Source organism: Oncorhynchus keta, chromosome 27 (assembly GCF_023373465.1).
Source record: "Oncorhynchus keta strain PuntledgeMale-10-30-2019 chromosome 27, Oket_V2, whole genome shotgun sequence".
NCBI lineage: Eukaryota > Metazoa > Chordata > Actinopteri > Salmoniformes > Salmonidae > Oncorhynchus > Oncorhynchus keta.
Genome location: NC_068447.1, coordinates 12,995,753 through 13,011,099, shown reverse-complemented (window position 1 = coordinate 13,011,099; position 15,347 = coordinate 12,995,753). Strand labels below are relative to the sequence as shown.

Genomic DNA, 15,347 nt, shown 5'->3' with positions numbered 1-15,347 from the left:
AGAGGGGAGGTAAAGGATGAGGACAGAAGAGATAAGAGGGGAGGTAAAGGATGAGGACAGCGGAGATAAGAGGGGAGGTAAAGGATGAGGACAGAGGCGATAAGAGGGGAGGTAAAGGACGAAAACAGAGGAGATAAGAGGGAAGGTAAAGGATGAGGACAGAGGAGATAAGAGGGGAGGTAAAGGATGATGACAGAGGAGATAAGAGGGGAGTTAAAGGATGAGGACAGAGGAGATAAGAGGGGAGGTAAAGGATGAGGACAGAGGAGATAAGAGGGGAGGTAAAGGATGAGGACAGAGGAGATAAGAGGGGAGGTAAAGGATGAGGACAGAGGAGATAAGAGGGGAGGTGAGGAAAGCATCTATTTAAATGGTGGAAGCAGGGGATGAATCACAGCCTTTTTTCCTGTCCTCTCAACGCGTCCCTAATTTTGTCCCTTTTGTTTGTTGGTCCCTCTCTGTCTTGCCCTCTTTGTGTGTGGCAATGCTGAGAGGGTAAATAGACAGGCACCATCTGGGAGAGGAATGGTTTGGTCCCCACAGCCACTGTGTGTTTATTTAGTCAGGACCCAGCGCCAGGCAGTCTTGACTCCAGCCCTGTGTCTACACACTCTGTCAGGGCCAGAGAGAGAGTGAGTGTGTGTGTGTGATTTGTGATTTGACTCCAAGTAACTACTGCTACTCAGATGAACTGTGATACTGCTGAGCATCGCCTCAGATCACGACCATCTTCAAATGCTCCACTGTTCCTCCAGCTCTCATTCTCTAGGCCCTACTGTCAGTTAATAATAGTTCTTAGAGGAGTTTCCCAGACCCTCGTCTGGGATCCATTAAACTAACATGGATGGATGGACAGGGACATTCCTGAGCAGCAGCTTTGTCCCTGCACTCATTAAGCCAGACAATGGCAAAGATTGTCATTCATTGCCACTGGCCTTCTCCTTCAGGCTTCAGGCCCACATCCACTCGACTAATGACTGTCCTGAGTGGCCCTCCCCTGGGAGACACTGAGCCACAGGACAACCAGAACCACTGCAATACCACAACCTCACCATCTATCTCTGTCACGTCCACACACACACACGCACGCACGCACGCACGCACGCACGCACGCACGCACGCACACACACACACACACACACACACACACACACACACACACACACACACACACACACACACACACACACACACACACACACACACACACACACACACACACACACACACACGTGTCTTGTTCTTCTATCGTCGTGGGGACCTAAAATTCGTTTCCATTCAAAATCCTATTTTCCCTAACCCTTAAACCTAAACCTTACCCTTCCCATAACCCTAAACCTAACTCCTAACTCTAACTCTAAACCGAACCACTAACCCTTACCCTAATTCTAATCCTAGCCCTAACTCCTGAATTTAAAATAGCCTTTGACCTCATGGGGATGTGGGAAATATCCCCACAAGGGAGAATTTGTCTTTGTTTTACAGTCCTTGTGGGGACTTTAGGGGATTTTAGGTCCCAACAAGGATAGAAGAACCAACCCACTCAACCCATACCCGATCTAACCAACACACACACAGGTGCACACACACCAGCTGCGAACCACCTGAGCAGAAAGGAGCAGGACAGGAAGGAAGAGTCCATTTGGGCTTAGGCAGGCTGGACACTGTGCTCACCACCACTGAGCACTTTTCCATCCTGCCGGCTGAGCCTCCCAGTCAGTCTGCTGGGCCTGAGTCATGGGGGACCCTTTTAACTGCAACACCAACCAGCAATATAGAGACAAAGGAATGTCCAGAGTTAACCCTTTCCACTGTCTGTGAGAGATAACAACAAGCCTCTAACTACAGAGAGGTGCCTGGCTGAGCACCTCAGCCAGTGTGTTGACTGAGCTGCATGACAACTGGGTGTGATCAAGGTTAGTCACTCAGACCCACTGTGTGTGTGAGTGTGTGTGTGGCTGTATGCAAACACACTTCTGACACATACAAAGGAAATCCCTCCTTGAAGAGTCTTTTGTTTGTGAACCTGGCAGGTGAAAAACCTTCGGACGATTGTTAATTGAAAATACTAAACCATGAAGCCTTCATTAGAAGTCTCGTTCTGTACGGGCAGTCGGAAATGGTCAATGACGACTCTTCATGCTGAGAGGAAAAGGTGAGGAGGAGAGGACAGGAGAGAGGACAGGAGAGGATACGAGAGGACAGTAGAAGACAGGAGAGGATACGAGAGGATAGGAGAGAGGACAGGAGAGGATACGAGAGGACAGGAGAAGACAGGAGAGGATACAAGAGGACAGGAGAAGACAGGAGAGGATACGAGAGGACAGGAGAGAGGACAGGAAAGGATACGAGAGGATAGGAGAAGACAGGAGAGGATACGAGAGGACAGGAGAGAGGACAGGAGAGGATACGAGAGGACAGGAGAAGACAGGAGAGGATACGAGAGGACAGGAGAAGACAGGAGAGGATACGAGAGGACAGGAGAGGATACGAGAGGACAGGAGGAGACAGGAGAGGACAGGAGAAGACAGGAGAGAGGACAGGAGAGGAAACGAGAGGACAGGAGAGGATACGAGAGGACAGGAGGAGACAGGAGAGGACAGGAGAAGACAGGAGAGAGGACAGGAGGAGGAAACGAGAGGACAGGAGAGGATAGGAGAAGACAGGACAGGAGAGGACAGGCTATATGTCTGTGTGATATAGTTTATCATTAGGTTTTTCTCAACAAACAGCAGAACATATCAACACCATGCGTATCAACAGTCCTCCTACTCCCCTGTCAACACCACTACCCAGCCAGCCGCCACTCCAACTCCGTTACCATGGAGAAGTCAATTATTCTAAATCTCTTTGAGACATGTTGCAGCAGGGTGCTGATCCAACACATACTGTGAGAAGGTTTCCTCCCCTCCAACCTCTGATATAAATCACAGGAAAGAGACGCAGGGCTGACAACAGAGGCTTTCCCCCGATCCTTCCTTTACACGCAGAGACATTTCTCAAGCCCCCCCAGAGCAACTATGTAGAGGTGGAGAGTGTTTGTTATGAAGATTACATCTCCTTTCACACTTCCATTTAGATCAACCAGAGGGATAGAGACAGAGAGAGACAGAGAGAGATAGAGAGAGACAAACACCATTGTAAATACAACCCATATTTATACTTATTTATTTTCCCTTGTGTACTTTAACCATTTGTACATTGTTACAACCCTAATTGTGAGATGACATTTGTAATGTCTTTATTGGTTGGAAACTTCTGTACGTGTAATGTTTACTGTTTGCATTGTTTTTTTCACTTTTGTATATTATCTACCTCACTTGCTTCGAAAGAAGCATTTCAAGGTCCTGGAGTGGCCTAGCCAGTCTCCAGATCTCAACCCCATAGAAAATCTTTGGAGGGAGTTGAAAGTCCGTGTTGCCCAGTAACAGCCCCAAAACACCACTGCTCTAGAGGAGATCTGCATGGAGGAATGGGCCAAAATACCAGCAACAGTGTGTGACAACCTTGTGAAGACTTACAGAAAACGTTTGACCTCTGTCATTGCCAACAAAGGGTATATAACAAAGTATTGAGATAAACTTTTGTTATTGACCAAATACTTATTTTCCACCATAATTTGCAAATAAATTCATAAAAAATCCTACAATGTGATTTTCTGGATTTTTTTTCTTCTAATTTTGTCTGTCCTAGTTGAAGTGTATCAATGTATCAAAAACAGGCCTCTCTCATCTTTTTAAGTGGGAGAACTTCCACAATTGGTGGCTGACTAAATACTTTTTTTGCCCCACTGTATACAAAAGTGAAATGAACAATAAAAATGAACAGTAAACATTGCACATACGCTGACTTTGAGTCCAGTCAGAGGAATACCATTAGAGTGCCTTTAGAGGGGAGGGGGGCTGCAGGGAGGCCCACAGCAGGCCGTGGTGGTTGGCCGTGGTGGTTGGCCGGGGTGGTTGGCCGTGGTGGTTGGCCGGGTGGTTGGCCGTGGTGGTTGGCCGGGGTGGTTGGCCGTGGTGGTTGGTTGGCGGGGTGGTTGGCCGTGGTGGTTGGCCGGGGTGGTTTGCCGTGGTGGTTGGCCGGGGTGGTTGGCCGGGTTGGTTGGCCGTGGTGGTTGGCCGGGGTGGTTGGCCGCGGTGGTTGGCCGGGGTGGTTGGCCTGGGTGGTTGGCCGTGGTGGTTGGCCCGGTGGTTGGCCGTGGTGGTTGGCCGGGGTGGTTGGCAGTGGTGGTTGGCCGTGGTGGTTGGCCGTGGTGGTTGGCCGTGGTGGTTGGCCGGGGTGGTTGGCCGTGGTGGTTGGCCGTGGTGGTTGGCCGTGGTGGTTGGCCGGGGTGGTTGGCCGTGGTGGTTGGCCGTGGTGGTTGGCCGGGGTGGTTGGCCGTGGTGGTTGGCCGGGGTGGTTGGCCGTGGTGGTTGGCCGTGGTGGTTGGCCGGGGTGGTTGGCCGGGGTGGTTGGCCGTGGTGGTTGGCCGGGGTGGTTGGCCGGGGTGGTTGGCCGTGGTGGTTGGCCGGGGTGGTTGGCCGTGGTATTTGGCCGTGGTGGTATATATTGTGATAAATAGCCTGAATTGATGTCAGAATGATAAATAGAAAGCTAAGTTTATAACATGAATGTGCATCACTGTTTTTATTTTGTTATCATTTTAACTACTACTACAGGTTTCATGGTTGTAGCCATCATTGGTTCCATTAACAATCACTTATATAACAAAACTCGTGTCATTTCAAACTTGACATTTCTCTAGTACAGGCTACGTACTGGACTGAATGACATCAGCAAGATGCCTACAATAAGTGATCGGTTTCTAGAAGGCAGCCGGGGATACAGTGCCTGCTGGACCATAATGCTGATAATGTCATGAAAGATTCAACCCAATTTTAACATTTAACAAACGTAACATTCAACTCTTGACTTTTTCTTCTACTAAAACATTAAAACAATCAGCAGGTGAAGTTTAGGGTGAGGGCATTGTAGTGTCAGCAGTGACTGAAATGTTGCTTGGTACTTTCTAACTATTCACCAGGAAGCAGGCAGTTAGATAACACATCATCTCCGGGTATACAGCCTATTCCTCATCACAATGTGGGCTAGGAGCCAAAAAAAATAAAAAATAATAATGTATACAGCATTCATTACCGTCCATTTGGATTAGAACATAAACAGCAACCCTGGCATGGGTCTTCAAGTCATGACCCAGGAGTAGAGTCAATGTAGCACACGTCCTAGCTACGTTAATGAGCTGAGACCCTGAATCACGGCCCTTCTTAATGAGCAGGCGTTTTTACTGACTGCTACTCTGTGACCCTGAGGAACACCACGCCAGGGACACAGGCCAGTTAGACCAGTTAAATACAGGGAGTGAAATCCACACAACCACAGACAAGCACCTACTGGGTAGCGGTAAAAACCAAACGGAGAGGGATGGGCGCCAAGGGGTTTGGACTGCAGGAGTATTTTGGGGAATGTTATTATTAAGGCAACTGGAGTGTTTGTGGAAATATCTACTCATTAGAACAGTGTTTCTCAACTCCAGTCCTCAAATAACCCCAACAGCACACAAGCACACCTGATTCAACTTGTCAACTAATCCTCAAGCCCACAATGAGTTGAATAAGGTGAATTCAAAAATCAAATCCAAATTAAATCTCATTTTATTGTTTGTAAACATATATGGGAAACACTGTATCAGAGTAACATTAGACCCAGTGTTGGTTGCTGTGTTTTTCCCCCAAATAGAATATCAAATGTATTTTTATTCAGCCCTTTTACATCAACAGTTGTCAAAATGTGCTATTCAGAAACCCAGCCGAGCAATGCAGAGGCAGAAGCACAGTGGTTATGAAAAACTCTTGTAGAAGGCAGGAACCTAGGATGAAACCTAGAGAGGAACCCAGCCTGGTCTCATAGACTAGACGTTACATAGTACATGCAAATCCAGGACATGCAAATTAGTATGATATGTTGCATTTTTGTATGGTTACATAAAACAGAAGATTACTTAAGGCAAAAACGAAAGTAGGGTGGGTGGGTAGGTAGGCGTATTAACGTGAATATCTAGCAACCAAAAGGTTGCGTGTACGAATCTCATCACAGACAACTTACAAATTATAGCTAATTAGCAACTTTGCAATTTCTTTCTACTTAGCTAATAATTATGTATGTTTTTACTTTTAACCCTTTTTCTCCCCAATTTCGTGATATCCAATTGGTAGTTACAATCTTGTCCCATTGCTGCAACTCCCCTACGGAGAGGCGAAGGTCGAGAGCCATGCGTCATCTGAAACACACCACCCTGCCAAGCCGCACTGCACCAATGTGTCTGGGTCAGCTTGCAGGCACACGGCCCACCACAAGGAGTTGATAGAGTGCGATGGGACAAATAAATTACATGTTTCTGTGGACATTATGGATACTATTTGGCATTTTCGTCTGCGTTGTCGTGACCGCTCGAGCCTGTGGATTTCTGAACATAACGCGCCAAACAAACGGAGGTATTTTGGATATAAAAACATTTGTTGCGTAACTGGGAGTCTCGTGAGTGAAAACATCAGAAGATCATAAAGGTAAGCGATTAATTTTATTGCTTTTCTGATTTTCGTGACCAAGCCACTTTGATGCTAGGTGTCGATAATGTTTTGTCTAGTGATCGATAAACTTACACAAACGCTTGTATTGCTTCGCTGTAAAACATATTTTTAAAAATCCGACACGACAGGTGGATTAACAAAGAGCTAAGCTGTGTTTTGCTATATTGCATTTGTGATTTCATGAATATAAATATTTTTAGTAATATTATTTGAATGTGGCGCTCTGCAATTCAGCGGTTGTTGATGAAAATGATCCCGGTAACGGGATGGGTGGCGTCAAGAAGTTATTAATGTCATCTTTATTTTATTAAAGCAACCCCGCTCCTCCGCTCTCTCCACTGGCTTCCAGTTGAAGCTCGCATCCGCTACAAGACCATGGTGCTTGCCTACGGAGCTGTGAGGGGAACGGCACCTCAGTACCTCCAGGCTCTGATCAGGCCCTACACCCAAACAAGGGCACTGCGTTCATCCACCTCTGGCCTGCTCGCCTCCCTACCACTTACAGTTGTCAGCCCAGTCAAAACTGTTCGCTGCTCTATGGTGGAACAAACTCCCTCACGACGCCAGGACAGCGGAGTCAATCACCACCTTCCGGAGACACCTACCTCTTCAAGGAATACCTAGGAAGGGTGTAATCCTTCTCACCCCCCTAAAAAGATTTAGATGCACTTTTAGTGGCTGTTCCACTGGATGTCATAAGGTGTATGCACCAATTTGTAAGTCGCTCTGGATAAGAGCGTCTGCTAAATGACTTAAATGTAAATGTAAATTACTTATTGTTAATGTCATTATTTTATTACTTATTGTTAATGTAATTATTGTATTACTTATCGTTAATGTCATTATTTTATTACTTATCGTTAATGTCATTATTTTATTACTTATTGTTAATGTAATTATTGTATTACTTATCGTTAATGTCATTATTTTATTACTTATCGTTAATGTCATTATTTTATTACTTATCGTTAATGTCATTATTTTATTACTTATCGTTAATGTCATTATTTTATTACTTATCGTTAATGTCATTATTTTATTACTTAATGGCGTTAATGGCGTCTTTGGTGTAATTATCAATGCACAAGCACCTTGCTTCACATTTTATTAAAGTCATAAAGTTTAAAATGCATTCTGTCATTAATAAATGTGTAATGTGATGTATTTTAACATTACACATTTTAATAGTATTTATACATTTTTATTTTACCCCCTTTTTCTCCCCAATTTCGTCATATCCTTTTACGATCTTGTCTCATTGATGCAACTTCCCAACATGCTCGGGAGAGGCGAAGGTCGAGTCATGCGTCCCTCAACACATGAACAACCACACCACACTTCTCAATACCAGCTCGCTTTACCCGGAAGCAGCTGCACCAATGTATCAGAGGAAACACCGTTCAACTGACAACTGAAGTCAGCCTGCAGGCGCCCGGCTCAGCGCGCTCTAGGAGTCGCTCAGTGCGAGTCGCTCAGCGCGCTCTAGGAGTCGCTCAGCGCGCTCTAGGAGTCGCTCAGCTCACTCTAGGAGTCGCTCAGCGCGCTCTAGGAGTCGCTCAGCGCGCTCTAGGAGTCGCTCAGCGCGATGAGCCAAGTAAAGTCCCCCGGGCCAAACCCTCGTTTAACCCGGGCGACGCTGGGACAATTGTACACTGCCCTAAGGGACTCCCGGTCACAGCAAGTTGTGACAGATTCGGACTCCTGATGAAGAAAACAATCGTCTTCACTTGGATATACAGACAGTTATGGCAGGAGACGACACATGATGACATTGTGTAGTTGTGTAGCATTGGTGGCATTGTGGTTACTACAGGCTAAAGAGTTGACCAAAGTTGACCTAGATTTACCTCACTAACTCCTCAAACCTGTTTCGTAGGATACCCCTCAGTTAATCCAAAGCCGTTGCTTTAGATTGTCTTGTGTTGTTACAAAGTCATGACTAACTTACATGTCAGGTTTAGAAGTACTCTACCACGGCTTTAGTGTGTAGCAGTACAGTTTCATTAATTCATGGCCTGGGCAGCTCAGACGCTCCTCCTCACAGCTGTCTCCCTGCCCATCGAGGTTCCTTATGCAGACGACACCAACACACCACCCCACCCAGTAGAGAAGGTCTCTGCACTGACACACCCTACCATTCCCAGGGTTTGTCCTACTGTACCACTCCCTGCCTGTTCTCACCCTACCACTATGGGGATCACTGTTCTACTGTACCACTCCCTGCCTGTTCTCACCCTACCACTATGGGGATCACTGTCCTACTGTACCACTCCCTCCCTGCCTGTTCTCACCCTACCACTATGGGGATCACTGTCCTACTGTACCACTCCCTCCCTGCCTGTTCTCACCCTACCACTATGGGGATCACTGTTCTACTGTACCACTCCCTCCCTGCCTGTTCTCACCCTACCACTATGGGGATCACTGTCCTACTGTACCACTCCCTCCCTGCCTGTTCTCACCCTACCACTATGGGGATCACTGTCCTACTGTACCACTCCCTCCCTGCCTGTTCTCACCCTACCACTATGGGGATCACTGTTCTACTGTACCACTCCCTCCCTGCCTGTTCTCACCCTACCACTATGGGGATCACTGTCCTACTGTACCACTCCCTCCCTGCCTGTTCTCACCCTACCACTATGGGGATCCTGCCTGTTCTCCCTGCCTGTTCTCACCCTACCACTATGGGGATCACTGTTCTACTGTACCACTCCCTCCCTGCCTGTTCTCACCCTACCACTATGGGGATCACTGTTCTACTGTACCACTCCCTCCCTGCCTGTTCTCACCCTACCACTATGGGGATCACTGTTCTACTGTACCACTCCCTCCCTGCCTGTTCTCACCCTACCACTATGGGGATCACTGTCCTACTGTACCACTCCCTCCCTGCCTGTTCTCACCCTACCACTATGGGGATCACTGTTCTACTGTACCACTCCCTCCCTGCCTGTTTCTCTATGGGGATCACCCTACCACTATGGGGATCACTGTTTACTGTACCACTCCCTCCCTGCCTGTTCTCACCCTACCACTATGGGGATCACTGTTCTACTGTAATCCTGTTCTCACTCACCCTACCACTATGGGGATCAAAACTCCCTCCCTGCCTGTTCTCACCCTACCACTATGGGGATCACTGTCCTACTGTACCACTCCCTCCCTGCCTGTTCTCACCCTACCACTATGGGGATCACTGTCCTAACTGTACCACTCCCTCCCTGCCGCTCTGGGGATCAAGAGCCTGTTCTCACCCTACCACTATGGGGATCACTTAAATGTAATGTAAATGTAGCCACGTTCCCTCCCTGCCTGTTCTCACCCTACCACTATGGGGATGACTGTTTAGCCACGTTGACTCAAACCTAATATAGCCTACAGATATACAACAACAACAACAACAACAACAACGCAAACAATTGCACACGTGCACATAAAGGAGTGTGCACATGAAGCCACACAGTTACTTTCCACCAACCAACAACCAGCATTCTAGGGCTCCCGATTGATGCAACGGTCTAAGACACTGCATCTCAGTTCAAGAGGTGTCACTACAGCCCTTGGTTCGAATCCAGGCTGTATCACATCCGGATGTGATTGGGAGTCCCATAAGGCGGTGCACTGCGTTGTCCAGGTTTGGCCAGGGTAGGCTGTCATTGTAAATAAGAATTTGTTCTTAACTGACTTGCCTAGTTAAATAAAGGTTAAATAAATAAAATAAACACACAGACTCAGCTGTGAAGGACTAAAGGTCTTTTGACAACATCTAAAATGGACATTGATGAAGTCCACAATGGTCAGTTCTCTCTGATTCATCCTGCAGGCAGTGGCCCAACAATCCAGCTTTTCAGCCCAAACTCCCAGTCAGCACATAGTGACCCCAACCAGTAAAAACAGACCCACATACCTGGCGTGTCGGGGCTCAGACGGATACAAACAGAACAGTTGGACGGAGAGGAGAACCATACGAGAGAGAGACATTATAGAAAAATCAGCAGAGGCCTCAGCCAGCAGTAACCACAACGCCACCAATGCTACACAACTACACAATCTCATTATGGCTGTCCATCATGTGTCATCTCCAGCCATAACTCTCTGTATATCTAAGTGAAGATGATTGTTGTCTGCCTGCAGGGATAGCTTTATTCAACCATTTTTTTAAAACCTGGCAAGTCAGTTAAGAACAAATTCTTATTTTCAATGGCGGCCTAGGAACAGTGGGTTAACTACCTGTTCAGGGGCAGAACGACAAATGTGTACCTTGTCAGCTCGGGGATTTGAACTTGCAACCTTCCGGTTACTAGTCCAACACTCTAAACACTAGGCTACCCTGCCACCTCTACGCTCTAACCACAAGGCTACCCTGCCACCTCTACACTCTAACCACTAGGCTACCCTGCCACCTCTACACTCTAACCACTAGGCTACCCTGCCACCTCTACACTCTAACCACTAGGCTACCCTGCCACCTCTACACTCTAATCACTAGTCTACCCTGCCACCTCTACACTCTAACCACTAGACTACCCTGCCACCTCTACACTCCAACCACTAGGCTACCCTGCCACCTCTACACTCTAACCACTAGACTACCCTGCCACCTCTACACTCCAACCACTAGGCTACCCTGCCACCTCTACACTCTAACCACTAGACACTACCCTGCCACCTCTACACTCCAACCACTAGACTACCCTGCCACCTCTACACTCCAACCACTAGGCTACCCTGCCACCTCTACACTCTAACCACTAGACACTACCCTGCCACCTCTACACTCCAACCACTAGGCTACCCTGCCACCTCTACACTCTAACCACTAGACTACCCTGCCACCTCTACACTCCAACCACTAGGCTACCCTGCCGTCCCATAGATCATTCATTTTAATGATGGACAAACACAAGTAGTGGAGGAAGTGTGTGGGTGACTGAAGACGTCAGAACCTAACACTATTTATTTCAGCAATGCTCCTGTTCACCCGGGATACCCATGGGTGGGGTGGGAGGGGTGGGGGGGGTTCGTTTGAAATTAGTTTGTTCAAATCATTAACTACATGTTATTGTCTTAGACTGTGTTTATATGGTAATAACAATTTGCGTTTGACAAATGTTTGTTCTTTTTCATTTCCATAGCACAACATTTGCATTTCAAATAAAGAGAACATTTAAATTTGAGGCACGCAAAGGGAAACCGAGACAATACGTTTTCCTATAAAGTTTGAGTAATGTAAAACCTCCATCTCCAGACTATAGCCTACCTCAAGCCCGTTGTAATATTTTACTGTAGCACAGCAGACAGTGGAAATCATCAATCCGCAGAAGTGAGAAGCGGCAACACGAGGATCAACAGCAAAAACGTGTCACATTATATCGGTGAGGTGGGGGAGACGGGGGGGGAGACGGGGGGGGAGACGGGGGGGAGACGGGGGGGGAGACGGGGGGGAGATGGGGAGACGGGACAGGGGAGATGGGGGGGATAGTATAGTTAGTATAATAGTATAGTTAGTATAATAGTATAGTTAGTATAATAGTAATAGTATAATAGTAATAGTTAGTATAATAGTATGGTTAGTATAATAGTATAGTTAGTATAATAGTACTAGTTAGTATAATAGTAATAGTGCTATGGGACATGCATGTGTTTTTTTATTTGTGTTTTTACTTTGGTAGCGGAACCAAGCTATTTGTAGAAACATCTGCCAAGATTCAAGAGACGAAACTGATCATTAAAATCGGACCACAATCATACAATCCAACTCTGGCTTCCACAGCACAATAAAACATAGTTAATGCTTCCATGGCCTCCATTTGCTCACTGTCTTCACAATGTGTAACTTGGACTCCCTTCAAGTGTGATTATATATATAGTACTCACACATCTCTGTTATTATACATATAGTACTCACACATCTCTGGTATTATATATATAGTACTCACACATCTCTGTTATTATATATATAGTACTCACACATCTCTGTTATTATATATATAGTACTCACACATCTCTGTTATTATATATATAGTACTCACAAATCTCTGTTATTATATATATAGTACTCACACATCTCTGGTATTATATATATAGTACTCACACATCTCTGGTATTATATAATATATAGTACTCACACATCTCTGTTATTATATATATAGTACTAACACATCTCTGTTATTATATATATAGTACTCACACATCTCTGTTATTATATATATAGTACTCACACATCTCTGGTATTATATATATAGTACTCACACATCTCTGTTATTATATATATAGTACTCACACATCTCTGGTATTATATATATAGTACTCACACATCTCTGTTATTATATATATAGTACTCACACATCTCTGGTATTATATATATAGTACTCACACAACTCTAGTCAGTAAGAGCAATACACTGCTCTATCCACTGCACTCATCAACTGATTACAGGCTAACAAATTCATCTAAACTACCCCAAATATGTCTTTATATAAATGGTATATAGCATGAGGCCAACACTAAACAGCTAATCGACTCTAGTCAGTTGAACTAAAATATGAATAAAATACGTCCACGCCGGTCCCGCTGATGGTTGCCATTATGCTGGACACATGGAAGTCGGGATGGGAAGTGACTGACTGAGCGGCAGATTGACTGACACAGCACCAGAGGGAAAGCATGCTGGACCATGTGTAACTAACCAGCCCTCTCCTGTAGCGTTCAGCATCTGTTCACCGACATGCATGCCGGTCAAGACCAGGCATGTTTCCCCCCAGACTAGCCCATTAATCCATTGTAAAAACCTTGGATCTCGTGTTTGAACGTTGAAGTTGCCCAGAGGCATGGTTTTACACACCGATAAGGAACAGTGTAATAGACCCTAGTGTAGTTATTGGACAGGCATGCAGTGTTTTAGGTTGACTTTCTCTTGAAAAGAAGGACTACATCCGTAATGAATACAATATATTGATCCAGAACAATCAAATAATTATTGAAATGGGATAACATTTCACCTCCCAATGCATCAGTTTGTATGTCTTCTTTGGGTCCTTCATTTCAAGCTTTTTATCCGTTTGAAATTAGTTTGTTCAAATCATTAACTACATGTTATTGTCTTAGACTGTGTTTATATGGTAACAACGATTTGCGTTTGACAAATGTTTGTTCTTTTTCATTTCCATAGCATACCATTTGCATTTCAAATAAAGGGAACATTTTAAATTTGAGGCACGCAAAGGGAAACCGAGACAATACGTTTTCCTATAAAGTTTGAGTAATGTAAAACCTCCATCTCCAGACTATAGCCTACCTCAAGCCCGTTGTAATATTTTACTGTAGCACAGCAGACAGTGGAAATCATCAATCCGCAGAAGTGAGAAGCGGCAACACGAGGATCAACAGCAAAAACGTGTCACATTATATCGGTCTAGTTTCGTTCACCAAGAGAAACACAAAGTTACATGCATTGACAATACACTGTACAGTAAATAGTAACTTGCATACCTTGTCTCGGCCATCTTCCTCACATTGTATGAGCAAAAAGTTGGAATAAGAGTTGCATTGTAGTAGATTTCCCACTAGTTGAAACTATGTATGTGCGTTTCCACGTAACTAGAGCACAGTACTGCCTCACCCCTGCCCTGTCTGTGTGCAAGTCAGTACAGCACACACACCCCTCCACGAAACTCCACCATGGTCATGGTTTGTAATCTGATCCCCAACGGACTGTATTTAACTGAGCGGTATACTACAAAGCAGCTTGAATGAGTTAGCCAGCTATCTTGTCTACATATTCTGAAATATATATATATATTTTAGAAGGATAAGTTTGAAATGGGCATGGTCTTATTGACTCAACAATCAAAAACACATATCTAAGTTAAGCTTTCTTAATGAATCAGAAAATCAATAGTTATGTCTGGTTGTTTATCAAAGTTAGTTAAGCTAACTCATCGAATTTGCTTTGTGGTATACCCTTCTGTTTTCCCTCTGCATTTGGGGTGTCTGATGATCTTGGTGTCAACATGATCCAATACACCCACCTAGTGCTGAGACAGAAATATACATCCCAGACTCATGTTGACTGTCACCCCAGATCCAATTGTGTCCAAAAGTTTGGATCAGTGTCTATTTATTAAATTAACTGTTTGGGAAATCATTCTTAGATGTGTACCAATAAATCAACACATTTATCAAGATATTTACTTTTCACCAAAGCTTCCAAAGCTGAAAGAACCAGTGAAACCTGTTGGCTGAATATGGAACAAGATCAAATGTATGGTTAGTCAGAACCCAGACAAATATGTTATACAGTACACAAATGTCCCAATAAGAAATAGGCATGTATGGTATTGGTAACAGAATGTCCCAATAAGAAATAGGCATGTATGGTATTGGTAACAGAATGTCCCAATAAGAAATAGGCATGTATGGTATTGGTAACAGAATGTCCCAATAAGAAATAGGCATTTATGGTATTGGTAACAGAGTGTCCCAATAAGAAATAGGCATGTATGGTATTGGTAACAGAATGTCCCAATAAGAAATAGGCATGTATGGTATTGGTAACAGAATGTCCCAATAAGAAATAGGCATGTATGGTATTGGTAAGAAATAGGCAGAGTGTCCCAATAAGAAATAGGCATGTATGGTATTGGTAACAGAATGTCCCAATAAGAAATAGGCATGTATGGTATTGGTAACAGAATGTCCCAATAAGAAATAGGCATGTATGGTATTGGTAACAGAATGTCCCAATAAGAAATA

The 15,347-nt window shown here is 44.9% G+C and overlaps 1 protein-coding gene across 9 annotated transcripts in view; it reads right to left on the bottom strand.

Annotated features, from left to right (window-relative positions):
- LOC118360259 (rho GTPase-activating protein 39-like) overlaps positions 1-14,240 on the bottom strand; it is a 161,128-nt gene extending 146,888 nt beyond the window's left edge. For all 9 annotated transcript variants that reach the window (XM_052481697.1, XM_052481698.1, XM_052481699.1 and 6 more), the window contains exon 1: positions 14,085-14,240. In XM_052481697.1, coding sequence (XP_052337657.1) covers positions 14,085-14,098 — 14 coding nt within the window. In that variant the 5' untranslated portion in view covers positions 14,099-14,240. The remainder of the gene's footprint in view (positions 1-14,084) is intronic.
- Positions 14,241-15,347: the final 1,107 nt, after the last annotated feature.